Below are 26369 nucleotides of genomic sequence, written 5' to 3' on the forward strand. Positions count from 1 at the left end.
GATGACAGACAGTCTTCTTGCATTTTATGATGAATTATTTTTTCATTCTTTGCACACTAGAGACAAAAAATATGCTGTTATTTTGGACAGGGTTTTTTTGGCCACTGTCTTTTCCTGTTTGCTTTCCCATCTATCTCAATGCTTTTGTTTTTAAGGGTTACAACCCCCGCGTTAGCAAAGAGCACAGAAAAGCAGAGTGATACATCACCAGTCCAAATGTGCAACTATAATCGTATTTCTTTAATGGGGGGCGTTCAGAAAAAAAAAAAAAAGAAGGAAGGAAAGAAAAAAAAGAGCAAAAAAAAAAAAGAACTTATCTAAGAAAAGCCCAGGGGATCACTCCAGTATATATTTAACCAACCTGCAATTAAAGACAGTATCAGCCTGTATCATTTAGAGCTAATGCAATAATAATGGTAAATTACAGGGCCAAAATGGCTTGTGATAGCAGCCTCCGTATTCCCAATAGTTTCCCCGTCGTTGTAATTAATGCCAGGGCGAGCAGTTGGTGAAAGAAAATTTCGCGGAAGGGACATCTTGGTTTTCGAATCGAATAGAAATAGACTGCTTTGCACACACCATTGACTCTTGCATTTTTCCATCGAAATATCGATTTTACGGCCGATCTGTAAGTAGCGAACAGTTGGGCTGAGCGCGGACGGGGGGGGAGCGAGGCCGCCCAGCCCCGGCAGCAGCCCCCGCCGCGGCCGCAGGCTCCGCTCCCGCCGCGGCCGCAGCATCCTTTTCCCTGACACATGGAGAGGGAAAAAAAGCCCCGGGATTTCGCTGGGCGCCTTCTCGACGCTAGATTAAAGGCGCACCTTTTCCAGGCTGAAGGACCATTAATATTTTCTCAGCGAACCGGGAAGCCCAGGCACGGACAAAGGCGTAAAAAGCGGACGAAATCATTTCTCTCCGTTGTTTCTCTTACGGAGTAGCGCTGCGATGTTTGTAAACACACATCTGTTTAGACAGCCAATTAATGTTAAACCAATGTTTGGACTTAGTACACATCTGCTATAAACATGAGTAATGCATAGCATTCGCAGTAAAAATACTGATTAGTATGAATTAATCCATCTGATAAGTGTATTAAAAGGCATTTAAATATGTTGTTTTAAGAAGTTCTCATAACCCTGGATGCCATATTTAAAAACAAACATCAGTACGCAATGTTTTGCAGCCTCTTAAACAAATAATCTCGCTTTGATTTAAATAACATTTATTTTACATGACCAAACACAATAAATAACGTAATATACAAAGCTTTATAATTATTGCACATTTGTAAAATATTTTACAGTGAGTTCGTACAGCCAGCAATATTTAAAGCACAAAGACTTTATTTACAGTTTCGTATAATAACCAGGTCCAACGGACCTAACATAAAACGAATTTATGTTAATTTTACCAACCAGCGTCCTCATCGATCATTTAATAGACATATATCTATATTTTGGAAAAATGTAAACATTATTGCCAAAATCGTCGTATATACACCCCATACTTGTGTGATCACACCAAACGGTTCCAACGATCGAGAAGGTTAAGCTGGTAAAAGAGTGCTACGTTTTGGTCTATTTTCTTTAGCCTTAAATTATATATTAATAAAAAAATTTCAATGTAAACTCAGTGAACAACAGCTGGTATAATCGATATTTTTTACATAAGTAGTCTTCCTATTCGTTCTTTACAAAATGAGCGATTTGTGGGTTAGGTGTCTTCTACCGCGCTTTAAAGTCCTCTACCCAGAAAATGTACACGTCTTGTCAGGAATCCGCTCCAGGAGCCTGGGGATATTTCTCCTCTGCCCTTCCCTACCCCCGCCCAAGAAATCTGTCCCGTTGGACAAAAACCCCCTACGATTTATGTTCACTGAACAAAACAGCATAGCCTTTAAAATCATTTCCTGAAAGTTCATTATTAGAATAAGAAAAAATCCAGTGTCTTAAAAATAGAAGTATTTCAGGACACTTACTCGAAATATATAATAGAGATTTTTTCTCTCTCTCTTTTCTTTTTTTGTGAGAGTGTACGTGTGTACGTGTGTGTGTGTGTACTCACATTCACACAGGGCCTAAACAAGCAATAGCAAGTTAGATGAGGGCTTCAACTCTTCAGAAAAATCTCATTATGTGAAGAGTGAAGTGGCTCTGTAGGGAGCATTATGGAAATATCTGGGTTTGATTTAATGAGGCTCTTCACATTGGTGGAATATCAACTTAACAGAGAAAAGTCTACCCGGGGCGTCCAAGTTACCAAAATGAAAATTGGCAATTGAGATGATAAGAAAGTGGCTTTCTTGTGCGAAATCACTTCAGGTAACAGAGATAACATTAAATAACATACATTCTATGCACCAAGAACAATGTTTTATGTACCAAGTCTCTTATCTGTCTCTTCTAATGACTTCCCTTAGCGGGTTGTTAGTACTTGACAGCAGGTCTCTGTGCGGGGAACTTTTTTCCAATTCCACATTCAAAGGAGGTCCATCAGAGAACATGATTGGCAATTTTCGTCATAATCTGCACATTATTAGCATCAAAATTGACATGGCAGTAACACTGGTGGTTTTTGATGTGCCTTTCTTCAAGTTCAAGGAAGTCCCTCCAGTAGCAGTGGTTTGGTATAGCAGGTCTCAGTTACCCAGTGGTGGCTTTTCAGAGGCAAAGGCGCGATCGAGATGCGTGAGAAATAAATCCAAGAGCCGTTTTACCGAGAGGAGAGAAAGACGCTAAGAAAAAAACCTAAATTTAGAAAAGTGTCTGGAAGGTAAATGCTTCAGGACGACAGCCTACACCTAGAGAGATTCAAGTATTTCCCAGATAGCGTGGATTATGGTGGTCGGAAAGCGTGAGCTTCAAAAACGCCTCTCCCCATCCTGTCAGCCTCACGCTTCCCTCCCCGTTACTGGCCCGGCCGCGGCAGCCGCATTAGCCACCGCTCGCCGTACAGAAATAGGCGAGACGTTTCCCATTCAGGCGAACTCAAACCGAAATAATAATAATAATAATAATAATCATAATTTAAAAAGAAAGCCAGAAACACTTTCCCTTCCGCCGGCTCCCCCTCCCTGCGCCCGCCGGCCCGGCCGCTCAGCCCCGCGGAGCCCGGCGCCGGGCAGCGCCCGCTGCGCGCACCGCGGGCCGCCTCCGCGGGGGCGCAAGAGCCGCGGAGCGCCCTCCCGCCGGGCCCGGAGCGCGGCGGGGCGGTCAGCAGTAGAAAAATAGACGGAACTCTCGGCCGAGCCCGGGGGCGCCCCGCGACCCGCCCCCCCGGCCCCCTACAAAACGCCCCCCGCCCCCGGCCCGGGCCGGGGTAGTTATCTGGTGAGCGGCGCCTCCTCCCGCTGGTCCGGCGAGGCGACGGCGGCCTTGCTGAGCACGGCGGCCGAGTAGGGCAGGAAGCCGCTCTCGGAGCGCTGCCCCGCCGCCGTGCAGGGGAAGTCGGCGGCGGCGGCGCCCCGCGAGCCCAGCGCCGAGGCCGCCGCCGCCGCCGCCGCCGCCGTCTGGCTGCTGTGGCAGCTGAGGCAGGAGCAGGGCGCCGAGCCCCCCGGCGGCCCCGAGCCCGCCGCCGCCGCCGCCGCCGCCGCCGCCGCCGCCGCCGCCGAGGCGGCCGCGCTGCTGTTGAGGCCGGCGGCGGCGGCGGCCGGCGCCTGGTAGAGGCCGGGGTGTCGGAAGCTGCAGAGCAGTTCGGGGCGGGAGTAGGGGTGCGAGAGGGCGCGGAAGGTGTCCAGCGGGCGGATGGAGGTGGCGAAGGGCGCGGCGGCCGCCCCCGAGGCGGCGGCGGCGGCGGCGGCGGCGGTGACCCCGACGTGCGGGTAGTAGTGGAGCGGGACGTGGGAGTGGAAGGGGTAGGGCAGGCTGCCCGTGGCCGCCGCGTGGGTCATCATGTACGTGTAGAAGCTGGGGTCGGCCGGGTGGGGCCAGGACATGGCCAGGCGCTGTCGCTTGTCCTTCATCCGCCGGTTCTGGAACCACACCTGCGCGGGGAGACAAGCACAGCGCGGTCTCAGCTCCGCTCCACTCCGCGCCCCGCCGCTCCCGCCGCCGGCACCGCCGGGCACCCACCGACACCCACCGACCGCCAACGCGGCGCGGCCCGCGCCTACGCCGCGGCCGCCTCGCTTGTAGGCGACCCCTCTCCCGCCCGGAGCGGCCGCCTGTGACCTCGCCCGAGGGCAGCGGTGGGAACGGCCCCCCTCGGCCCGGGGGGGACCCCTTCGATCCGAATACACGTTTTCCCTTCGAGCCGTCCCCTCCCCCCCGCTCAGGACTGTGACTTTACGGTATTGACGCGCTCGTCCCCCCGCGTTTCATGGCTGCGTTTATCTTCTCTTCCCTCTCCTCTCTAGGAAATACGCTAACGCCATAAAAACTGACGAGGAAAACACGTAATAATAGTCATCATAATAATAATAAATTGTCTAAAAAGCAAATGGAAAGTTTTCGGCGCGGAGAAGCAGGCGGGCGCAGGGGGCCACCACGGCGAAGGGCCCGCCGGGTCCTTCGACCGAAGAGCCAGGCCGGCGGCCGGCCCGGGGGAGCCGGGCACCGCGGGGCTGCGCCGGGGCCGCGGCGGCCCGGCGGGGCGCGGCGTACCTTGATGGTGGTCTCGGGGAGGTTGAGGGCGGCGGCCAGCTCGCAGCGCCGCGGCCGCGACACGTAGTTCTCCCGGTAGAACTCCTTCTCCAGGCGGGCGATCTGCTCGCGGGTGAAGGCGGTGCGGTACCGCCGCACCTGGTCGGCCCCCGCCGCCGGGCCGCCCAGCGCGCCGCCGCCGTGCAGGCTGCCGATGCCGGCGGCGGGGGCGGCGGCGGCGGCGGGGGTGCTGGGCGCCGGGCTGCTCTCCGCGTAGCCTGCGGGGCGAGCGCACGGGGGTGAGAGCGGGCGGCGGGGCGGCCCCCCAGCCCCACCGCCCGCCCGGCCGGGCCGGGCCCTGCGCGCCCGTCCTTGAGGCCAGCTGTCAGCCCTACAAATCGCTGCTGCCGATAGAGTCGATGTAGCTGGATTTTGGGGGGTTGGGGGGCTGGGGTTTTTTGAGTCTCTTCATAACCGCGTTATTCTCGGTAAACGGGGCGGGTTTGGCGGTTGCAGGGCAGCCGAGCCCCGGGGAGAGCGGGCAGGGGCGCGGGCCGGGGCTCGGCGCGGCTCCGCCGGGCTGCGGAGAGCCCCGGGCGCGGCGCTTGCCTTTTCCCCGTCGACTGCGGTTCTTATTTCGTTTGAGACGTACGAAATAAGAGCAGCCGTAAAAGCCAATTTTTTCCTCCGGCGTTACGTCGAGGATCCCTTCCTTTCTCTGGCACATTTGACAAAAAAAGGCATGCACTGTGGCCCCGAGGAAATCCAGCGCTCACCTAGCTCCCCCTCCCCAATTACAGCCATAATAACAACCACCGTCCATCACCGTGCCCCGCAAAGCGGGAAGGAGACGAGGCTGTTTCAAACCCTCTGTTACGAGCAGGGGGAAAGTGAACAATGCCCAATTACCCCGCGGTGGGCACAGGACGGCACCGTTGCATATGCACAGGGAAGGACACACACAGACAAATGTGGACAGTTTCCTCGCACTCCTCTCTCGCGCGCGCTCTCTAATTTAACCTATGTATGTACATACACATATATACAGCTCGAGAGACGCCGAGAGCCCCAAGAGCGCGAGGAAAAATAAGGAGAAAGCTTTCCCTAAATATAGGTGGGTGGATATTTGTGCCCACCTATATTCTGGAGATATATCCACATACCAACCGATTTGGGCACGCACACACACACACACACACACAGAGGCACGCACCCGCACAGGAGCTGCCCGGGCAGTGTGTCTCGGCTATCGGGATAGCGCAGTAATCGCAATAATATTTTACAGCCTGGAGCTCTGTCTTCGCAGAAGAGAGAGCGCCGGTGCAGAGGCGAGCAACTTTGGCGGTGGCGGTGGGTTTGCTTTGGTTTTTAAAGGCGGTTGGCAAAGTGCGGGGCTTAGCTGGAGATGATAAGGGAAGAGTTACCTTTGTTACTGTTCTCCTTCAGCTGGGAGGAAGTCAGGCTGGCTGGGGAGCGGAGCGCGGAGCAGCCCACCTCCACATCACTGTTCATATCTGCCTCTTGAGCAACTTCGGAATAAAGGCTGATTTTCTTCCTGCTTTCCGACGGCGGGATTTCGGAGGAGACGGTGCTTTCACTGCTCGGATGCTGAAGATTGAATAAAGTGTCGATTTCAAATTTGCCTTTGGCGGAGATGTCCCCTATCGCGCTGTGCAGGGAGGCGGCAGTCAGTCTCGGGCTGAGGCGACCACTGTGCGGAGAATTTTCAAGGGCCTCCAGCACCGCATTTCCAGCTGAGTCTGACAAATTCGAGAGCCTTTTGCCAGCTGTAGGGCTGTGCAGCCCTCTCTCCATCAGGATCATCTCTTTTCTTATTCTTTCCATCATCTCAGCTTTATAAAAAATGTCAAAGTTGTAGGGCTGGTCCTGTACTAATGATGAGCTGCAGCAGGGGCTAATTCACATTCAGCCCGGCAAGTGTCTCTAAATATTATTATCTCTTTTTGAGGGAGGCGTAAAAATTGTGGGATGCCAAAGCGAGGGAATGACTGGTCAAAATGACCCATACATCCTTTCTAGCCCGAAATGTCATTCATCAAAAAGTGGTGCTCGTCATTAAGGTACGAATGACGCTGTTCGAATAATCATTTATTGTAACAGGTTTATAAGCAAATAAATACAAGCTCCTGTCAGTGGATAATGAAGGCGGCTTCAGAGCAGACAAATATATCCAGGTGGAAAGAAAGAAAGACAAGAAGTGAGGAGTAAAGCTCTTGTCCTTAGCTTGATCAGATCTTGCTTGAATTGCTCTGGGGTTTGGCCTCTGGGGTGGAATTGACAGTCTGATTAATAAAATGAGCTGTGCAACATTTCCCCCTTCATTTAGGTGCATCATTATGCTCTGATTTTTGTTTTGTTGCCTTTTAGGTCCTAATGATGCAGCTTCTTTCTCATTTGTCCTCGGACAGAACTACATGCTAAATATTAGATAATGCTTTTCTTTATTGTTATTTCTAAGGCGGATTTTAGATCACAACGCCAGGAAATGCTGGAAGAGGACCAGAGGACCGAGAACCTCCTGCCGCTGATATCTCTTTACTTTTTCCTCCCATTTCCAGACTGCATTAGTACTTTTATTCAGGAATTTACACTGACACCCCCACGCACCCCCTCACACGCGTGAACCTTATACCGAGACGTTATAAGACCGCAGCTGCCGGCACGCACCGATTCGAGTGCACCCACAGCAGTGGCCTGGAAACGAAAATATTTATTATAACCTACTGTATCATAATGCTAACATATTTTTCTTCGTCGCGTCCTTAAATATGCTCTCCTTTTTACTTTCTGTAATCCTGCTTATCGACGAAGCTGACCTGCGATTTTTCTCCCCTCTGGGACAATACTGGCTGTCGTACGGTATGACAGGGGGGGAAATAACCGAAGGACATTAAACGCATTCGTGATTTAAGACACTCCGCGGCCGTGCCATTTCATCCTCCCGGCAGGTTCCTCTCTAGCCCTCTGCTTCTTCCCTCCCCACCGCCAACAAAGTCTACGCGTTTAGAAATTAAAAACAAAGATATAAATAAGTGATGGGGGTTTATCGCCTACAGGCTTCGAGCTAGCAGAGACATCACCTCCAGCACCTCTCTCCGAAGTTACCTGTGGCTGAGCGAGCTCACCCCTCCGCTCTTTGCCGGCTGCTGCGGGGCGCAGCGTGGCCGCGCTGCAGGGGACACGGGCTGCCGCGCTCGGCAGACGTGACAGTCGGAAAGTCTCCCTTCAGTGATAACTTTGCTAGTAATAATGACGCTGACGGCCACCATTTAAACGAAGATAAATCCTGTGTCGTTAGCATCTCTGGAGTGCTCTTCGATAGCTGCCCAACCTTTATTCTCGCCGTGATTTTTTTTCACCCACATCATCTAGTCTTTAGACCCTGGGAATCTGAGTTTCGTCGCCTGGAGAAACACCCCAGTGTTTCCTGCGATTAAACGCGGGTTTGATTTTTTGCGAGGAGAGCTGTTCCTGCTAATGTTAGTCACACGCATCTCCTGAGTTCTTGCGCTCTTGCGCATGATTCATAGCTCGAAAATGGGATACTTGTCAGATTTTTTTTTTTTTTTTAATAACGTGTTAAAGTCTCGCTAAACATTCCACCAAATATTTGGGAAACATTCTAGGCGTTGTTTGCAAAATCCAGCCTTCCATTAATGAGCGTTTTATGTCAGCCCTTTGAAATGCGACGTTAGACTGCAGTGTGGTGTCCTGTGTTTTACAGCCCCAAAACCAGACAAAAGTAAATATCAACTTTTCCTTGCCCGCGGGCGCGGCGGCGGAGCGGGCGGTGCGGAGGCGAGCGGAGCGGGGCGCAGGCCGCGGGGCGGGGGGGCAGAGCCCGCACACCATTCCCCCGCCGCCCCCGGCCGCGACGGGCAGGGGGGCTTCGCGCTGCCCTCCCGGCGGGACGGAGGCTGCCCCGCTGCTACAGCCCAGCCCGGCTCTCACGGAGCGCGGCGGAGCGGGCGCCCCGCGGGCGGCAGCGGCCCCGCCCCGCCCCGCCCCGCCCGGCGGGCCCGCAGCCCTGCCGGGGTCCCGAGCCCCCGCTTCCCCCGCCGCGCCCGGCCCGGCAGCGGCCGGCGGCCCCGGCAGCCGGGCCCGGCGGGGCGGGAGGCGGAGCGGCAGCCTGCGGCGGGTTTATTGCTGTCGTTTGGCGCCCTCGTCTGTTTTCTTACGGGCTGTACCGGGGCGAGCACCTTTCCCCGGCTCTCCGGAAAACCGCAGCCGAGACTCCGCATCTCCGAGGCACCCGGGTGTGCACAGACCCAAAGCCGGCACAGCGTTAGGCTCCAGAAATGTCACCGCACCGCTAAAAAGGAAGGAACGCTTTTCATGTTGCTCGGAGCGGATGGGAAAGGCTGTATGAAAAGCCTCAATGTGAGAAAAATAAGTTACACGCAAGTGCGGCTGTGAATGATCTTTATTAGTGCTATTTTATATTTTGCACCTTTTAAATAATACTGATACCTTAGGTCATGTACAGCGTATCTTAAAATACAGCTACATTCGTATGCAAGGGAAATAACATGTCATAAAAGACATTAATAATCTTCCACTAAGTAGATGTGAGGTAACAAAACCGTTCCCCGCCATGCAGTTAATCAGTTCACCCCAAACCGTCAACCCACTAATAAACTAGTCATCTGATATTTATATTCCCAGCAAACTAGATGCATTATCGGTTTGGGGGTTGGGGGTTGGGTTTTTTTTTTTCTTTTTTCAAAAACAACAGCACAGCCGAAAAACCTTTCGGCATACTTTTATAGTTCTTCAAAACCAACAGCTCAACCTAAAGAACCTCCGGCATTACAGTGACATTAGTGGGCAAAGGGGGAGGAAGTTACAGAGACCGCCGAAATATGCGAGTTTTTGTTAGACGCTGTTTACTCAGTTGTTCTTGTAAGTTTAAATAGCGGCTTAGGCCTATGGCCAAACTCCTTTTCATTTTTACCTTGAAAGTTCTTACTCGCGGCATCAAAGAATATTTCAGTGCTCGTTTCTTAAATCTGAGCCAGGAAAAAGAGGTCACGCAACTTAATTCAAATGCAGTTCGTATTAAATCAGCCAAGCAACATCTCGGCCAGCTTTTCACCGCTCAGAGCGTGCTTGGGAAGACGGACAGGAATATCTGCTTCCTCCTCCTCGGCGGGGCAGGGGGCCAGCAGGGGCCCGGGGCGGCGCGCAGCGCCGGCGGGCTCTCCGCGGCAGCGCAAGGTCTCCGGGACGCGCCCCGCGGGGTCTGAGCGGGCGGCGGACCGCTGGTCCCGGGGCGTGCGGGGGCGCGGGGGGTCGGTCCCGGCGGGCGCCGGCGGAGCGGGGCTGGCCCGAGGGACCCCGCGGGGCCAGGGGACCGCGCAGCGCCCGCGCAGCGCCCGCGCAGCGCGGGCGGCGGGCGCGGCGGCGCCACCTGGCGGTGCAGCGGCGGCACTGCGCAGCGGGGCCGCGGGGGCTGCCCGCCCTGCCCGCCCGAGGCCGCCTGGCAGCGCAGCTCCGCGCCCGCGCAGCGGCCGCCCCGCGTGCCTCGGGACGCACCGCGCTCCCCCTCAGGCCCGACCCTCCCCGCCGCCTCACGCCGCCGTACATGTGAAGGGCCCGTCCCGGGGCGTCTGCCGGCGCGTTCAGCCCTGACTCTCCGTGAAACGTCACCCGCGAGCGGTGAAGGACACGAGCCCAGCGTGTCCCCGAGTCACGCGGGCCCTGCAGCGCCGTCCCTGCCCAGCTATCCAGGCTGAGATCCCGCGGGCGCTCGCTGTGCGAGGTCAATGATTACACGATGCCTTCCGGGGCTGCCTTTGCACACAAACAGGTTTCATTTAAACGATACAGCGTTACTCCCGTCGCAAAGCCACGCGGCCCACGCTTCAGTTCGGGTCGCAGCTGCGGCAGGCCGGCGAGCCCGTCCCAGGTCAGGGTCCCCGAGGTCCCCGCGCTGCTCCAGAGCAGAGGGGGGAGCCGGGGAGCGGCCGGCACCAGCCCGTGACCCCAGAGCTCAAGTTCAACGCCCGCAGTGCTCGGCCGCCCGTAAGCGCTGCACCGGGGCCACGCAGGGAGTCCCGAGAAAACTTTCTCCGACTCGAAGTGGATTTTTTAAGGCTGAAGTAAATACAGAGAGGAGGAGAAGCTGTGGCACAGATCTGGAGGAAAAAAATAGTTTAACAATTTTCCCCGCGTCGCTGTTAAATCTTTTCATTACCGTAGCTGGCTTTTTTTTTTAAAGGGCTAGGGGAAAACGAAAGCTCTTCTGTTCTGTGGAGCTATTAAAAGTCCACGCAAGTTAAAAGGTAACAACGGAACGCAGTGGGCATGGGGGAAGGTTTGGGGGAAATATAAATCGATTGTTTTTCTCTTCGTTTGCGTTCTCCGTTTGTCCTGGACGACTATTTTTTTTTTCCTGCAGCAAATACTAACAAGAGAAGCAACTTCCTAAAGATACAGTTACCAACGGCAAATTCTGGCGAGGGAGGTGATGAAAAAACTGGGTTGTTTTTCCTGGGAGAGACCAGGCGAAGGACGGACAGAAAGTACTAAAAGCCTGTGCTAAAAGCTTGAGTGGACCCCTAACTGTATTAAATCATGGGAAATGTATTGGAGGAAATGAGATAATTTCAGGGTGAAAAAAAAAAAAAGTACTTTTTTTTTCGGGGGGAGAACACAGCCACTTTCTGCAGTGACGCCGTCTAGCTCCTGTGTTATGCAGGTTCCCGTGCAATGTGTCAATGGAAAACGCAATGCGGCTCCGCGGGGCGCTGGGCACCCGCGGAGCAGCTGCCAGAGGAAGGCAAGGACTGTCCCGCAGGCAGAAGCCCGGCAAGCGCGGCACGTCGCCCTGCCTGCCGCGGAGAGAAGTCTCGGAGGGGACTGCCCTCCCCGGGAGGGGAGGCGGCGAGCTGCTCCGGGCCGGGCCCGGCGCCGCAGCGCGGCCCCCGGGGCCGGGGGTGCGGGACCCGTCCTGCCACTTGTAAACTGGGTGGATGCTCTCAGAGATCCGACCTTGGTTCGTGAGCTCATTATTTTTATTCGCGTGCATAATATCCTGCCGTGCAGGGCAGTGCTGTTTTCTACACCCTCCACAAAACGGCTCATTACGGAATTGAAGCTGTTGGTCATAAACCCTCCCAAATACGCAGTTTTTTGGGACACCGAGGGGCTCTCGCTGGAGCAGAGGTGTCGGCAGGGCTGAGGTCTTCTGCGGGCGTCGCTGCGGCTGCACTGTGATTTGCTTTGATGTAACGGAGCTCAAAAAGCTCCGAAACCCTGTGCTTTAGGTGCTCCTTTCTTTCGGCGGCCTTATTTAAAACGTCGTGACGAGAGAGAAAATTTCACCGCATTTATTGCAAGAGGAAACACAACGGGAGATGGGAATACAAATTGAAAGATATCCGGAGATACAAAGTCTCTTGTTTCTCTGGACTTCGGTGTGTTAGCAATGTTTTCACTAGAAATCTGCGTGCAGGGACATAAAAGGATGAGAAACTTGTGCCTCCGCAAACCGTCCTCATAATTACGTAGGGTTTCATGTACTGAGAGTAAATACTGATTCGACTTATAACCCAGAGAAACACGTAATCACGTCTGGCTCACTTAGCTGGTTATGAAAGATTAATAGCAATTAAGTGGTTAGAGCTAATGAACGTGAACTCGAGTTTGCCATCCGGTTGTTGCTGTGATTAGTGGCACCCGTTTGTCATTCCTCACCCCGTTTCCAGAAACTGCCAGCGATTATTAGACCGGCTGCAGAGCAGGGCTGCGGGACGGGCGCCTGCTGCGCGACCTGCCGCGCTCCCGCTCGGCCCCTCCGCGCCCGCGGCAGCCCAGCAGCCCGGGGACCCGCCACTGCCTGCCCGCCTGCTCAGCAAGGGCACCCCCAGCCCCGAAATCGTGTCAGCTCTGAGTTTCACCTCCGCGGCGGCTGTGTCTCTTCTCTCCTGCGCCTGAGCCTCCGTCGGGACAGTAAACATGGCCCCAGCTATAGGCTTTTCAGCGGCCGCGGAGTTTCCCTGCCCTTCCCCGCGGAGCTGCCGCCTTTCCAGGAACTTGTTGCCCTCCGCGCCCGAGAGAGGGTTAAGTGTCTGCGATACGCAACCGCGGAGCGACAGGAGCCGGCCCAGAGGGGCTGGGGCTGGGGTTGGGGTTGGCGCTGGGGCTGGGACTCGTCTTCGGAGCTTTCTCCATTTCCAGCTCTTCGCCCTCCTGCAATTTCCATCCCGCCTCAGCGGGAGAGTCGAGAGAGACGACAGAAGGATTTGCCACAGTCTTGGGAAGTCACCCCCAGAACAGCCGTCAAGCATAAGCAAACTCTGCGTTTTAACTAGGCTGCCTTACCACGACATGAACTGACACTGCAAGGGGAAAAAAGCCACATCTAATGAGTGCCAGGTTTAGCATCTTGCTCTGATCACAGACCCGGTGCCTTTTCCTGGCCGGTAGCAATATCTGGGGAGTTAAAGGAGGGGGGTGTCTCCCATGGACCGAGAGCTCAGTGGAGCCAGGGGTACCCCTTCTCCCCTATAACAAAGCCCTTCTCCTCCGTACATCGCCGGGAAGAAGGGAGGTGGGGAGGATGGGATACAAAGCCCGTGTCAGGTTTTTTCACCTCTGCCGCAGACACAACAATGAGCTGGGGAAGGTCTCGCCGGGGGTCCGGTCAGACCCCTGCCCGCGCCTCCAAAAGGGCCGCTGCCCGCGCCTTCAAAAGGGCCAGCGGAGGACCGAGGGTCCAAGGGTCCTCCGCTGGCCCTTTTGAAGGCGCGGGCAGGAGGAATGGGGGGATGAAAGCCACGGGGGCCAGGCTGGCCCGGAGGGGCATCACCGCCGCCCGCCCGCCCAACCCCTCCCCAGCGCCGGGGCCGCGGCGGGGCGGGAGCGCGGCGGCGGGGCGGGGGTGGGAAGGGAGGGGGGGCCGCCGCCGGTGCGGACCGGGGGGCTGCGAGGCGAAAGGGGCAGTGCGGGCAGCGGGAGGGTCACATGTTTCGACGGCAGCCTATGAGCAGCCCCCCGGGCTGCGGCAAACTAATCTGGAGCCGGCCGCCCCCACCCCCGTCCCCCCTCCCAACCTGGACTTCGTTTTTATAAACGTACCGCCAGGATCCAACCTGTTGGAGGCAAATAACCATTTGCATCATGCCCGGCCGGGGACCGAGCCGCCGCCGCCGCCGCCCGCGATGTGCAAGGCCATGAGCAAAGCAGCGAGCTGGGAGATGGACGGACTGCGCGGCGACAGCAGCGGCGGCGGCGGCGGCGGCGGCGGCGGCGGAGCCCCCGGGCAGTGCCGTAATTTTCTCTCCTCGCCCGTTTTCGGGGCGGCGCACACGGGCCGAGCGGCCGCCGCCGCCGCTGCCGCCGCCGCCGCCTCGGGGTTCGCCTACGCCGGCGGAGGGGAGCGCTCGGGGGCGGCGGCGAGGCCCGACCCCCCGGCCAAGGACTGCCCGGGCTCCGCCGCGCCGGCCGCCGCCCCCGCGCTCGGCTATGGGTATCACTTTGGCAATGGATACTATAGCTGCAGGATGTCCCACGGGGTTGGGATCCAGCAAAACGCCCTGAAGTCTCCCCCCCATGCCTCCATTGGCGGCTTTCCCGTGGAAAAGTACATGGACGTCTCCAGTCTGACCAGCACGAGTGTCCCCGCCAATGAAGTCTCCTCCAGGGCGAAGGAAGTGTCCTTCTACCAGGGCTATACAACCCCCTACCAGCACGTTCCTGGGTACATAGACATGGTCTCAACGTTTGGCTCTGGGGAACCGAGACACGAAACATACATATCAATGGAGGGCTATCAGTCTTGGACTCTGGCTAATGGCTGGAATAGTCAGGTTTACTGTGCCAAAGATCAGACACAGAGCTCACACTTTTGGAAATCGTCCTTTCCAGGTACGAGAGGGAGAGAAATGCTCTGAGCTGAACCCCCCCGCGCCTCCTCCGCCTGCCCGTCCCCTCCCCCGCCCCCCGGGCTGCAGGGGCGGCCTGCCGAGGTGGACAGGCTGCACAGACACGCACAGAGCGGAGAGAGAAGGGGGGACGGTGGATTTCCCTTTTTCCTTCCCCCCACCCCCCCACCCCGAAGGAAACCTCACCCTCTGCTTTCCACCCCGCGGGACAGACCCCAGAGCCCCCCCGCCACCCAGCGCCAGGGCCCCGGACCCCCGTCCCGCGGGCGCCGGGGCGGCCTCGGGCTCCTTCTGCTGCTGCTTCCCTCGGCGGCCGGGTTTGTATTCGCGGTTGCAGCTTGCAGGACGATGGCTCGAAGGCTGGCGCTCCTCTGCCTCTCCGGCTGGCGACTGACCCGGCCCCAGAGCACTTAAGAGACTGCGAGCAGTGAGGGCACAGAGGCACAAACCACATGCAAACAAACCGGGGAAACACACACCAAAGCGATTTCTGTGTGTGCGCTGCCAGGACCGACCTGCTCTCGGCCCCCCAGCCAATGCCCCCGCCGTCCTGCATGCTCGCTAGCGATGCATGGCTGGGAAGTGATGACAGTCCATCAAGGCTGCGGTGCTTTACTAACGTGCAAATAATGTGGCAGTGTAAATAATAATAAACTGTAAACAACCCGGCATTATTTATTTGCCCGTGAAAACCCGTGCCCGACAAGTATCGGTTAAGCTTTAAACGCCTGTAATAAAATTCTAATTTTTCACATAATGTCTTTTACAATAGGGGACGTTGCACTAAACCAGCCCGATATGTGTGTCTACCGGCGTGGGAGAAAGAAGCGAGTGCCGTACACAAAACTGCAGCTTAAAGAACTCGAGAATGAATATGCCATTAACAAGTTCATTAACAAGGACAAGAGGCGAAGGATATCCGCAGCCACAAACCTGTCTGAGAGACAAGTTACCATTTGGTTTCAGAACAGGAGGGTGAAGGATAAGAAAATAGTCTCCAAACTGAAAGACAATGTATCTTGATCTATTAGTTGCGGACAGTGATGGATATATAAACTCGATTTACGACCAGCTAAAGACTTTTGGAAAGACTTGAAAATATATTTAATTTTTTTTTTTCTCCTTCCAGCGGTGGCGAAATTTCGGGAATTGTTTTCCGTGAAAGTCAGCGTTTTTCTCTCAGTGGAAGGGAGTGCTGACAAATCTTGAATTATAGTTCTGTTTCTTCCTTTTGAAAATAATAATAATAATATTAATATTAATTATATTTTCTGTTCTTCCCTCTAGGCCAGTATAAACGAATTTAAATATGTTGAACGGTTACAGTTATAACTTTCTTAAATGCTTAACTCTTTGGGGGGTTTTCTGTAATTTTTTTTTTCTCTGAACAACAGCCAGTGCCAAAAAGTGTCAGTTTTGATTTGGTACCGTAAACTTCAAAACACACCGAGTGGAAAAAAAAAAAAAATCAATCGGAAAATGCAAGAAAGCCGGAGTCCGGACCCGTGGCAGCACCCGGCTGCTGCCAGAACCCGCCGAGCCCACCGGGACCCGGAGAGAATTGCGAATTGCGTGGAGGGATAACGTCTGCAGCCGGATTTTTAACTGCTTTTTCGAGGGAGGGTGACTCTCTCCGAGCTGTCGCGGGGCGCAAAGCGCAGTCCCAGCCGTGTCCCACCGCGCTCCCCGCTTCCGCAGGTTTGGGTTTGTTGGTGGTTCTGGCCGCGGTTTCGTTTTCAGTGGAAGGATTTCATATCCCCCGGCTGCCAAAGGAGCCGCCCGTTCCCGGGACGGGGCGCTCGGAGCCCGGGCGGGCGCTGCCGGCCACGGGGCTGCGCGGCCGGGCGCTCCGCGGGGGCGCGGGTCGGGCACCGTGGGGCAGCGCTTTCGGCGGGACCGACGGGCCGGCTCGTCCTGCTGCTGGGGAGAGGCTACCGCTACAGAGGTGTGTATAAACCTGCGCAGACCTTGTGCAAAATGCCCGCTCCCTAGCCTGTCTGTCCGGACAAGCACAAGCCTCTTCTCCTTCCTCCCGCCGCGGCGCTTAAAAAAACCTTCTGGTCGGAGGAGTGAAGTTCACCGCTAACTTTTAATTTACAAAAATAAACGGGTGTCAATGACAGAAGCAATAAATAAGGAATTCCAAAAGATGCCATAATTTATGTAGGCCGAAAGGCTAGGATTTTGTCGATTTTTTATTACTTTAAACCTAGTGCGCATGTTATGATATACACAGGGTAATCAGACACGCTAGTCAACTACTAGGAGAGAGAAGCGATATCCTCTCTGTTAACGTGCCTCGTCTAATTATTAAAATGTGTGTGTTCCAAACTAGCATTATTTATTATAATATACTATTGCTCTAAACACTTTGATTACCAGTGTATGTGGGTAAGACATACGGTAAGACTATTTCTCCATAAACCATATTTTTTCCTTTTCTTGTCTTCAAGTCTGCTTTTACTTTGTGTTGGAAATGTGGGCTGAACTTCCAAGCTGTTAACGATGTTGCCAAACTGTTCCTGAACCGTCTTTAATAAAACGATTTCTTTTCGATATACATAAAAAGAGAGGAAGAAATTGGCCTTCTTTTTGCAGCAGGGCGTTTCGCGGGCTCCAGGCTGCCTGGGGTCTTCCCAGGGCCGCTTACAGGACGCGCTTCTGGGGAAGGGAGAGGTAGATACCATGCGAGGCGCGTTAAAGGAGGAAAGGCGTATCCGAGAGCGCCTTGCCGCTGGGGAAGGGGTTTTTGGGAGAAAGAAACGCTGCCGGCGAGACATACCCGGGGCGGGAGGCAGGGGAGAGGCTGTCTTTTCCCCCTGCCCGCCAGCCCGGCTCTGCCTGCCCGGTGGCCGGCGGCGGCCCAGCGCCCCTTTGTTTTCCCCTCCCAAGCCGGCCCGGCACTTGCCGGAGTCCCGGCGGGGCTCCGCGGCGGCGGGAGCGGCCGGCCCGGGGCAGCGCCCCTCCGTTCGCTCCGCAACCGGCTGGCTCCAGTGGGGCTTATCTTCCGCCTCCTCCGCCCTCTTCCTTCCCCTTTCTCTTCCGCTTGCACGTTCACGGCTTTTGAGGCGTTTATTTTCCCCGAACGGACGAAAGAAGTCCGTTTCGGAGCGTTTCAGATTTTATCGCGAAGTGCATTTTTGTTTGGCTCTGGGAAAAGAGGAGACTTGTGGGGCACAAAGTTTAAGTACCTGGAACAGCCCTCTCTGCTGATGCAGCCTTGTTTTCTCTGAATGCTTTAAATTCTTCTCCCCCCGCCCTTGGCACCTCCTCCCCCCTCCACCACACATACTCCGGTCCTATTAATTCTGGAGAAGCTTTTCGTCCCAGCGAGGCTCCCCGCAGACGGAAGGCCGGGCACTGCCGGAGCTGTTGTGTTTCCCGGCCGCGGAGCCGTCGCGGGCTGCTCCCTTCCTCCTTCCAGGCTTAACCTTTGGCTTTGCCGGGCTCCAGGCTTTCAGAAGACGCAGCTTTGCCACGGCCAAAGCTCCCTTTCCCGGGGCAGGAGGAAACCCGAACTGGCTGGCAAATCGGTACCAGATGGAGAGGAGTCGCCTTTTAATTTCGTAACAACGTGCAGAAACATGAAGAAACCAGCAGCCCCAGCCAGGAGGAAGGCGAGGCCAGGGCCGCGGCCCGCGGCACATCAGGCAGTCCTCCTACCAGTGCCGATTAAAAGGGGTTTCTAAGCCTGGAGCCGGGGCATTGACGAGCGCTATTCAAAATCCCCGTGCCCGCAGCCTGGGCTCTTCCCAGGAGGCGCGGCCCCGGCCGGGCCCCGGCGCTCGGAGCCCCCCGCCCGCGGGCGCGGCCCCGGGCCGCCGCCGCCCAGCCCCAGCTGCAGCCGGCCGTGCTTAGAGACAAGGGCATAATGACCCGCCTGAAATGCAGCGCGCATTACTGCGGATAATTACTATGTACCCCGACAAAGCGAACTGCAAATGCGCAGTGGCACGATGATGCATTGCAGGCCGGCCGGCTCGCCTGCCCGCAGCTACCATGGAGCTTGGCTCCTGTCAGGCAGCGCGATTTCCCAGCCATGTCTGAGGCAATCCTGCCATCTCCTGGACAACCCCCGGCATAGGCAGGGGAAGCCTTCGCCTCGCTTCAGGAGCCGCGTTTCCGAGTGATAAATGAGCGACGGAGACTACTCGGTCGCACGCAGAGCAACCTTCATCTGTAAACTGGAAGAATACGCCAGTGAAATTGTAGCGTGTGGCCAGCTCTGATGTTCAGGCCGATCCGGTTGCCTATTTAAAAACACAAAAAAAAGAGCGGAAAGGAGCGTGTGAAAGCCGCCCTCCGGGTCGCTCTGCTCCTCAGCGGTGATATTTCCTGTACAGACCCAGGCCGGGGGACACCCGCGGCATTCCGACACCGCCCCCCAAACCAGAAGCCGGCTGTGGCTGGAAAAACCAGCACAAGTCCGTCCGAGGCTCTCGGCACGGCGGCAGCGGCCAGCCGCCCCTGGAACAAGGTGTTTCTGTCAGTCCTTTTCCCTGCAGATTTGAACATAAACATCGCTTTCCGCAGCTGTGAGTGTCTCCAGCTACTCTAGATTTTGCTTTTCATATTTTTTCGCGGTATTAATTAGCAATTACAGATGAGTTGAGCATTAATTGAAAGCTCTGTTTTCTCTAACCCCATAAAAGTTAGTTTGAAGTGTCACCTTTCTTTCCGGTAACTGGGAACTCACATCCATTCCTTGTGTTTATTGCGGGCAAAAATATAGTCTTTGAAAACAAAATGTTCCTCCTGTCTTCCGAGAACCGAAAATCAGAGTCAGCTTTTTCGTAAATGGCGATTATGAAAAGAAACTACTACCCATCCTCTTGGGGAGAAAAAAAGCAGAAAACAAGCAAGCTAATAAGAGGGAGATTCAATTGGTAGACATAACTCAAACAATAAAAATTAAAGGCAGTGGTCAGTAATATCCTCCAGCGGTGCTTGTGTGGTCCTGTGTGGTCTAGGAGAGAGCAATCATTTAAAGATTTCTTGCAGGGCAATGAAATTACTGCAGAATTTACCCCAATTTCCCATTAAACAGAAAGATGAATTTGATTAAGAGAATGTCAAGAGGGGCAGCGTCTCTGATCTCGGCGTAGAATTAAAGCCAAGACTAAAACTATGATTAACAGGACAATAACACCGAAAATTAACCCTACCTGTTACCCAGGTTCAAGTTTTTAACCGAGGTAATGAAAGTGGCGAAGTCCGGGCGCTAAGGCTCTGCTTGAAGCTGGGCTCGCTCAGACCAGGGGAGAGCCTCTTGGAAAAGAGGCCGAGGGCAGAAACGCCCGGTCCGGGCGACGGACGGGCCTCCACAGCCTCCCGCGGGGCTGTGGGGCGGCGGTGCCGGAGCGGGCTGGGAGCGCGGTGCCCGCCGCCGCCGCGGAGCTCGGCTGGGCTCTAGCGGGGTGCTGCTCCCCGAGACCTCCAGCCGCTTGGCCCGTCGTGGGGGTCTTTGGGTGCAGCACACGGGGCCTCGGCTTGCCTCCGTGGGAAGTTCACGGTCTCCCGACCCGCAGGGTTTGGGAAAGGACGCGAGCAACCTCCTGTGAGGATGCTCTCAGATACGGTTTCAGTCGTGCTTACTCCGGTGCTACGGGGAAATGGGAGAGATAACGGAATAACTGGGCTCTCGTCTGATCTCTCAAAAACGTAAAAATATGTAACCCCCCCCCAAATAACACTGTAATAACGCCGTAAGGGATGATTTTCTTGTCAGGGGAGAAAGATTCCTCATACGCAACTTGGGAGACAGCAGCGGGGTACCCAGCTGAGGCTGACTGCTCTGCCCACCGCTGCACTCACATCCGCTCTGCTGCAGAGCCGAGCCGGGCATTTTCTTTCTCGCAGTCTTTCTATTCTATTTATTATTTTTTTTAATCTCGGCGGGTTGCTCAAGTAATTCCGTGTTGTTGCTGTTGTTATTCTCGGTTTGTTGATGTTTGATTGTATTTTAAAGACAAAATAAACCCCGAGTTTTAGAAGCGTTGTTTGAAAACTTGTCTTCGCTGCGGAGCGAAGATGAAAGGTAAAAGGGGTAAAAAGGGCAGACGTGCGGACCTAAGAGAATACTAGTCATTAGTGCACCAGAATGACGATCCTGGTAATATCCGATCAATTAAGATTTTAATTGCAAGCATATGCAGATGCATATCATGTTGCTCGCAATTAAGACAAACGTGTATATAAAACGGGCAAAATACGTGTTCTGCGCGCACACACACGCGCGCACAAGGTGTACTCCTCTGTACAGGGGCAGAAATACCTCCCTGTGCCCGAAACAGTCGCATCTCCTTCCCCTTAGTGGGAAGGAGCCATCGTAGGTTACTCCCAGCCCGCGGTGCACGCTCTGATCGCGGGTGTAGGTTTCGCCCCGGCAGCTGCCCGGCGCAGGGCGGCTGGCCCTGCGGGGGCAGCCGGCCGGGGGGTGCTGCCGGCCGGGGGGTGCTGCCGGCCGGGGGGTGCTGCACCGCCGGCCGGGGGCTGCGCCAGGGGCTGCCCCGTCCCCTCGGCAACTCTGCAAATGTTTGTTTTCCTCTCATCTTTCCGCCAGCGCCGCAGCTTTGCCAGCCAGCCCCGGCCACTTTTATAGAAGCGGAGACCATGTTTTCCCCTCCCCCTTGCGAGGTCGGTATTTTCATATTTCAAGTGTTATCATAAGACTTTTAAAAAGGGGGGGAAAAAAAGAGAAGGGAGAAAAAAGGGGGGACTCTGTGGCTCGGTGGCTGGAGGCGGTGCTGAAATTACCGGCTTTGAAGAACCTGTCTGCAAAGTTTCGTCCAATCGTTTCAGGCTTTCCGCTTATTCCCTGTTGTAACTAAATACTGCTGTAAGAACAGCTGAAGTCCTTTGTTGGAAATGTGTGATCGCAGTCTCTACAGATCTGGCTACGTTGGTTCTCTCTTGAATTTGCAATCTCCAGATTCCTTTTATTTTCCTAATTTGCGGGCTAATGGCAGTCAATTGGCGGCTCTGCCCACCATTTCCTACCCCCGGAGCTCGATCCCGTGGACTTGCTCAAGTTCGTGCGCAGCCCAGCCGCAGAGCCACGCGTTCAGCGGCGCGGCGCAGCCGTACCTCCCCGGCTCCGTTCCAATCAACATCAGCTCCAACGGCAACAAAGAGTGCCTGGAAGACAACAATAAATATTACGCCCACGATGCGAGCTCCAAACAAGAGGAGAGATGCAGGCAGAGGCAATCTTTTGCAAATGACCCAACTGTTACTCACGCAGCCAACTTAAAGCCCGTAAAGTATGACCACTCGAGCCTGCAGAGAAGTTTGCATGGCTCGGCTGCTCTTTTTGAAGTGAATTCCTGCACGTCCAGCTTAAAGGAGGACATCAAGAATTCCGTCAACTTGAACCTGACAGTTCAGCCCGCAGCAGTCCAGTCATGCCTCAGACCTTCAGTGCAGGATGGTATGCCTTAAATATCTCGCTTTAGTTAGAGGCGACCTAGCGATACTTGCTTTCTAAACGATGCCTGTAATTGCTTTGTAACCCCCCTGCAACCCATTCGGAGCGATAATCGCTTAATCCGACTCGGCGGTAGATAGAAATTGTGCTGTCAGATGTGCTTTGCCAGGTTTGCCGACCTAGTTTAGCCCTGTTGTCTTGCGGGTTTTTTGCGTATTCTTTGTCATATCCAGACCTGATCCGCTAAATTATCGACGTGTTTGTTGTAGGTTTGCCTTGGTGTCCCACCCAGGGGAGATCAAGAAAGAAACGGAAACCTTACACAAAACAACAAATTGCTGAATTGGAAAACGAGTTTCTCCTCAATGAGTTTATTAACCGACAGAAGAGGAAAGAACTATCGAACAGACTGAATTTAAGCGATCAGCAAGTTAAAATTTGGTTTCAGAACCGGCGGATGAAAAAGAAAAGAGTAGTAATGCGTGAGCAGGCGCTTTCTATGTACTAGAGCAGAGTCCGCCCGTTCCTGCATGAACTTGTGCCCGGAGTGTTCACCCCTAGAGTAGAGCGTATTCGCGAGTGAAACGCGGGGAGTGTGGGTTTTTACCATTTAAACCGAGTTCTCGAAACGCGTAGGATCCCTGCCTAAATTGGCGACCGCCGAGTTCCTAGCCAAAAGGAAGACGACAAGCCAGACCAGCACGGAAACCCGTATTATCAGCTTTTTACCCTTCTTTCTCCTTTTATATAGATTTTCTCCTGCTTCTTACCCTCTCTTTCCCCGGAGAACGAGCGGTGCTAAACTAAAATCGATTTCTTTTATCTGTATGTAAACACCATTTCGCAGCAAAATAAAGGAATAACGCCTAGTAAAGACGTCAGCTCTGTGAGTCCCGGCGGCTCCCTTCAGCCGCTGCCCTGCACGCCAGGGCGAGCCTGCGGCGCCGGCTTGTTCTGTGCTTTGGAGTAACCTGCTCGAGCAGCCATGGGGGAAAGTGGTTCACAAATAAACCTTTTTCTTTCCGCTTTTTCTTCCTCCCACCCCCGCCCCGCGCTGCAGACCCGGCCGCAGCCCGGCGGAGAGGGCACGTGACACCGCGCAAGGCCCGCGCGTAACCTGCGCGCCGGCTCCGCGGCGGCGGCCGCTCCCGCCGCCCCGTTGCGGCTGCCCGCCCCGACGGCAGGGGCGCGGGCGGAGGGGAGCCCCGTGTGCCCGCCGGGGGGGCCGCCGCCCGGGGCGCGGGCCGGGCTGCTGCGGGCACGGAGGAGAGGTTCCCCTCTCGGGAAGAAGCGCCCTCCGCCCCTCCCCCGCCCTCCGCCAGCCGGCCCCGGGGCAGCGCGGCGTCCCACGGCGGCAGAGGGGGCCGCGGAGCCGGGCGCGGGCGGCCATCGCGGCGCCGCCGCCGCCGGTGCCGCCCCAGGTGGCCGGGCCGGGCCCTGCCCTGCCAGCGCCGCTGACTTTGGCCTTGTCCAAGCGCTGCCCCAAACAAACAGGCGGAGGAGAGCGGGGGGGCCGGGGCCGGGGCCGGGGCCGGGGCCGGGGCAGGGGCCCGGGCTGGGGGGAGCCGGGGCCCCGCTCTCACCCCGAGGTGCTGCAGGCGCAGGAGAGGGGAGAGCCCGGAGGTTTTGGTGGGTTTGGTTATTTTGTGAGACCGACCCCACGGCCGTTCCCGCAGAGGTTTTTATGAGGGAAAGGGGGGAACGCTTTCGGGTTTTTGCCCAGATGCAAACCTCAGAGGATAACCCAACCAGAGGGGCTGGGAGCATTGCCCGAGCCGTTCGGTTCTTGTTTTAGGACGAGAGTGAAATCCATTTTCCCCGCATCTTGCTGACGGGCTTTCTCTGCCGGGAGCCTCCAGCCTCTGCACCACCAGAAGCAGTCAGGCTGGCCGGAGCTGCAGAGCCAGGGGAAATGCTAGATACTGCCTTGGTCCGATACTGCAGAAAATAAAAAAAAGATCTCACGGAATTTTAGGTCCGGATTAAAACGCCGTTTGGCTGCAATTTCCACCTAAATCTGTTTCTAATGAAGAGGCGTTTCCACACGCAAAGCCTTGGGTTGCCTCTCCCAACAGTAATAATAATTACGCTGGCGCAGCCTGCGCTATTTTCTGGTATATAAAGTGGGCTCAGATATGGTTGTTCGGGGCGTATGCAACAAGGCTGAACAGCCGCAAGGAACGGCACAAAGCAGCTACCTATTTGCACGGGGCTATTGCCTTCCTGAAGGCACTAAACTCATTATTTCATAAAGGGACATACTGGAACTTTGCTCCTACCCGCTCATTTGCTTGCAAGTGCTGCTGGCAAGGGCACGGTGGTCCAGATGATTTTGGAGGTAAATGCCGGATTTCTAGGAGGGCAGAAATGCAGCCATCTTCCCCAAAGCTTTCCAGAGAGCCCCAAAGGTAACGCCCGGGTGGCATTACGGGATGGAGAAGGAAAACCAGCCCTACTTGGAGGTGCATTTCTCGCCCTCCAGAATGGCCACTCTTACCGCCTTGTCCAGGGCAGACAAAAACCTACCTCCCTCATGGCGGGGTGACTGCCAGTGGAAACGCAGAGGCGAAGCAGCACCGGGTGAGAGCTCCCCGAGGGAAGGGGATGCACACCTAGCCACCTACAGCCAGAGGCACCACCCCTGGGTCCCTCCGCATCTTGGAGGCATTCAGCCCCTGTGCTGGGAGCTGGCGCATTGCGGACAATAAAAGTCTCTTCATTCAGTAGCATTTCCCTAATTAAAAAAACTAGAAGCAACCCCAATGATGCAAGCCAGGAGAAAAGCAAAAACCAGATAAAGCCCCTTTTCTTATTCCCTCCTGGAATACTATTCGGCCGGCTACAGTCCATGAGAAATGGACCCTTTATGCCGTCCGTCCCTGTCCTAACCCGCCCCAGTACAACCAGTCCCTTCATTACACGGGTGATGTGAAATCCGAAGAGGAACCTCGGGTGAAAAGATTCAAAAGGCAATGTATTCTTGACTAAACGTATCTGATCCCCGACGATGGCTTATTGTAAAGCTTCTAGTCCAAACCTCCCACGAAAGGAGAAAAAACAGAGGAGGTAGGATCTAAAATGCGTCGTGATGCAAAAATACGTGTATTGTGTGTCTGTGTCCGTGCCTGTATATACACAGATGCACTTATTTCAGCAGCGCCCGTTGTGTGTAACCGTGTGTGCGCAGACACAGACGTAGATATTTGCGGGCGCACACTGTGCATGGACACACAGGCGGGAGAAAATGGTGCATGATTTCACGCGTGCCCATACTCCAGGTTTCAGCTGTTCCTCTGAAGCAGCGGGCGACGACAGCCTCTCCGGGCGTGTGGGGAGGCACACACGCGTGTGGCAGAGCTGCAGACACGGGGCGCGCCCCGCCTGTGCGGCTCTGCCTGCGCACACCCGCCTCAGCTGCCCCGTGGGCACATGTCTGCACACGCGTGTGCGGCACGCCGGGTGGGCGTGCGGGAGATGCACCCGAGTGAGGTGGATGTACCCCACGCCCTCCGGCTGGATTGCTCCGGGTGTCCTTCCCGCTGCATTTCGCCCCCTGCCCCGGCTTTGTGGGTGCATGCGGTGCGGGGGGAGCAGCGGGCACCCGCTTGCTGCGCCCACGCCCGCGTCCCCCCGCAGCATGCAGGCGACCATCCATCCCTTTATTTACTCCAACATAAACATCTTTGCATTCCGACCGCAGCCTAAACGTGATAAAGCCCTTCCGAGGGGGCTCTCCATTCCTCCTCGTTTGATAAGGCTGCAAATGCAACTCGGCTTGTTGGGAACGGCTCTGGATGCCTTTGTGCTTCCTAAAAGAGCATAAATAATTAAAGTTTGGCAGGGAGGAAAAGCTTTCTTGCAGAACTGTAGTGGCAATAAATGAAATGACTCAGAATCTCTTCTCCAGTCGGTTTTTACGAGAGCTGCCAGACAGTGTCTGTTCACGTTCTCCAGATACTCAGGGCGCCATAACAAAGTTAAGGTCAAGTTAGTGTCTTATCTTGGGTGGCACGAAAATACCGCATCTCCTCCGGCCGGACTGGGCGCAGCGTTAACCCCGCATCTTGTGCAAGTCGCCTTAATTTCCACCGAGGGCTTTTGGAAATGTCACTTGGACCCGAATACTTGGTAATTCCAGGCAACGGTTGCAGACCTTTCAAGACGCCTAACGGTAAAGTATTCGCCTGACTGTGTATATGATGTGCGTTTATGTTTCGATGCTATTTCATCTGCGTAAGGCAAAAAAAAAATGGGGGGGGGATATATGTAATGCTCAGAGCTGGGCTGGGAACCGACCCCAGGGTGAAAACGCCCTGGCAGGCGGGGACCCCCAGCTCTGCCGTACTCCAGCGGGGTCTCTGCTGCGATATTGGTCTCACATTCCCCAAATTAGATGGCTTTTTAAGGGACTGTTTCCTAAAAGGGCTGTTTTCGTATTAACAAATCGTCGCCATG

The 26369-nt window shown here is 55.3% G+C and overlaps 3 protein-coding genes across 3 annotated transcripts; 2 read left to right on the top strand and 1 right to left on the bottom strand.

Annotated features, from left to right (window-relative positions):
* Nucleotides 1-3322: 3322 nt before the first annotated feature.
* EVX2 (even-skipped homeobox 2) lies at nucleotides 3323-6428 on the bottom strand. Its single transcript, XM_072875065.1, has 3 exons — nucleotides 6005-6428; nucleotides 4602-4858; nucleotides 3323-3982 (listed from the first exon to the last, which is right to left on the bottom strand). The coding sequence occupies exons 1-3, from the start codon at nucleotides 6426-6428 to the stop codon at nucleotides 3323-3325; spliced, it is 1341 nt and encodes a 446-aa protein (XP_072731166.1).
* Nucleotides 6429-13765: 7337 nt separating this feature from the next.
* HOXD13 (homeobox D13) lies at nucleotides 13766-15511 on the top strand. Its single transcript, XM_072874826.1, has 2 exons — nucleotides 13766-14471; nucleotides 15261-15511. The coding sequence occupies exons 1-2, from the start codon at nucleotides 13766-13768 to the stop codon at nucleotides 15509-15511; spliced, it is 957 nt and encodes a 318-aa protein (XP_072730927.1).
* A 5844-nt stretch (nucleotides 15512-21355) lies between these two features.
* On the top strand, nucleotides 21356-22422 carry HOXD12 (homeobox D12). Its single transcript, XM_072875168.1, has 2 exons — nucleotides 21356-21917; nucleotides 22184-22422. The coding sequence occupies exons 1-2, from the start codon at nucleotides 21356-21358 to the stop codon at nucleotides 22420-22422; spliced, it is 801 nt and encodes a 266-aa protein (XP_072731269.1).
* The last annotated feature ends 3947 nt before the right edge of the window (nucleotides 22423-26369 follow it).

The sequence above is a fragment of the Ciconia boyciana genome, chromosome 10, assembly GCF_034638445.1.
Source record: "Ciconia boyciana chromosome 10, ASM3463844v1, whole genome shotgun sequence".
Lineage (NCBI taxonomy): Eukaryota > Metazoa > Chordata > Aves > Ciconiiformes > Ciconiidae > Ciconia > Ciconia boyciana.

Excerpts from the sequence above, each read along its gene's own strand:
- EVX2 (XM_072875065.1), bottom strand. The coding sequence starts at position 6,428 with ATGATGGAAAGAATAAGAAAAGAGATGATCCTGATGGAGAGAGGGCTG. Across the intron at positions 4,859-6,004 it reads GAAGGAGAACAGTAACAAAG|GCTACGCGGAGAGCAGCCCG; the intron begins GTAACTCTTCCC and ends CTCGCCCCGCAG. Across the intron at positions 3,983-4,601 it reads TCCCCGAGACCACCATCAAG|GTGTGGTTCCAGAACCGGCG; the intron begins GTACGCCGCGCC and ends CTCCCCGCGCAG.
- HOXD13 (XM_072874826.1), top strand. The coding sequence starts at position 13,766 with ATGTGCAAGGCCATGAGCAAAGCAGCGAGCTGGGAGATGGACGGACTG. Across the intron at positions 14,472-15,260 it reads TTGGAAATCGTCCTTTCCAG|GGGACGTTGCACTAAACCAG; the intron begins GTACGAGAGGGA and ends CTTTTACAATAG.
- HOXD12 (XM_072875168.1), top strand. The coding sequence starts at position 21,356 with ATGTGTGATCGCAGTCTCTACAGATCTGGCTACGTTGGTTCTCTCTTG. Across the intron at positions 21,918-22,183 it reads CAGACCTTCAGTGCAGGATG|GTTTGCCTTGGTGTCCCACC; the intron begins GTATGCCTTAAA and ends TGTTTGTTGTAG.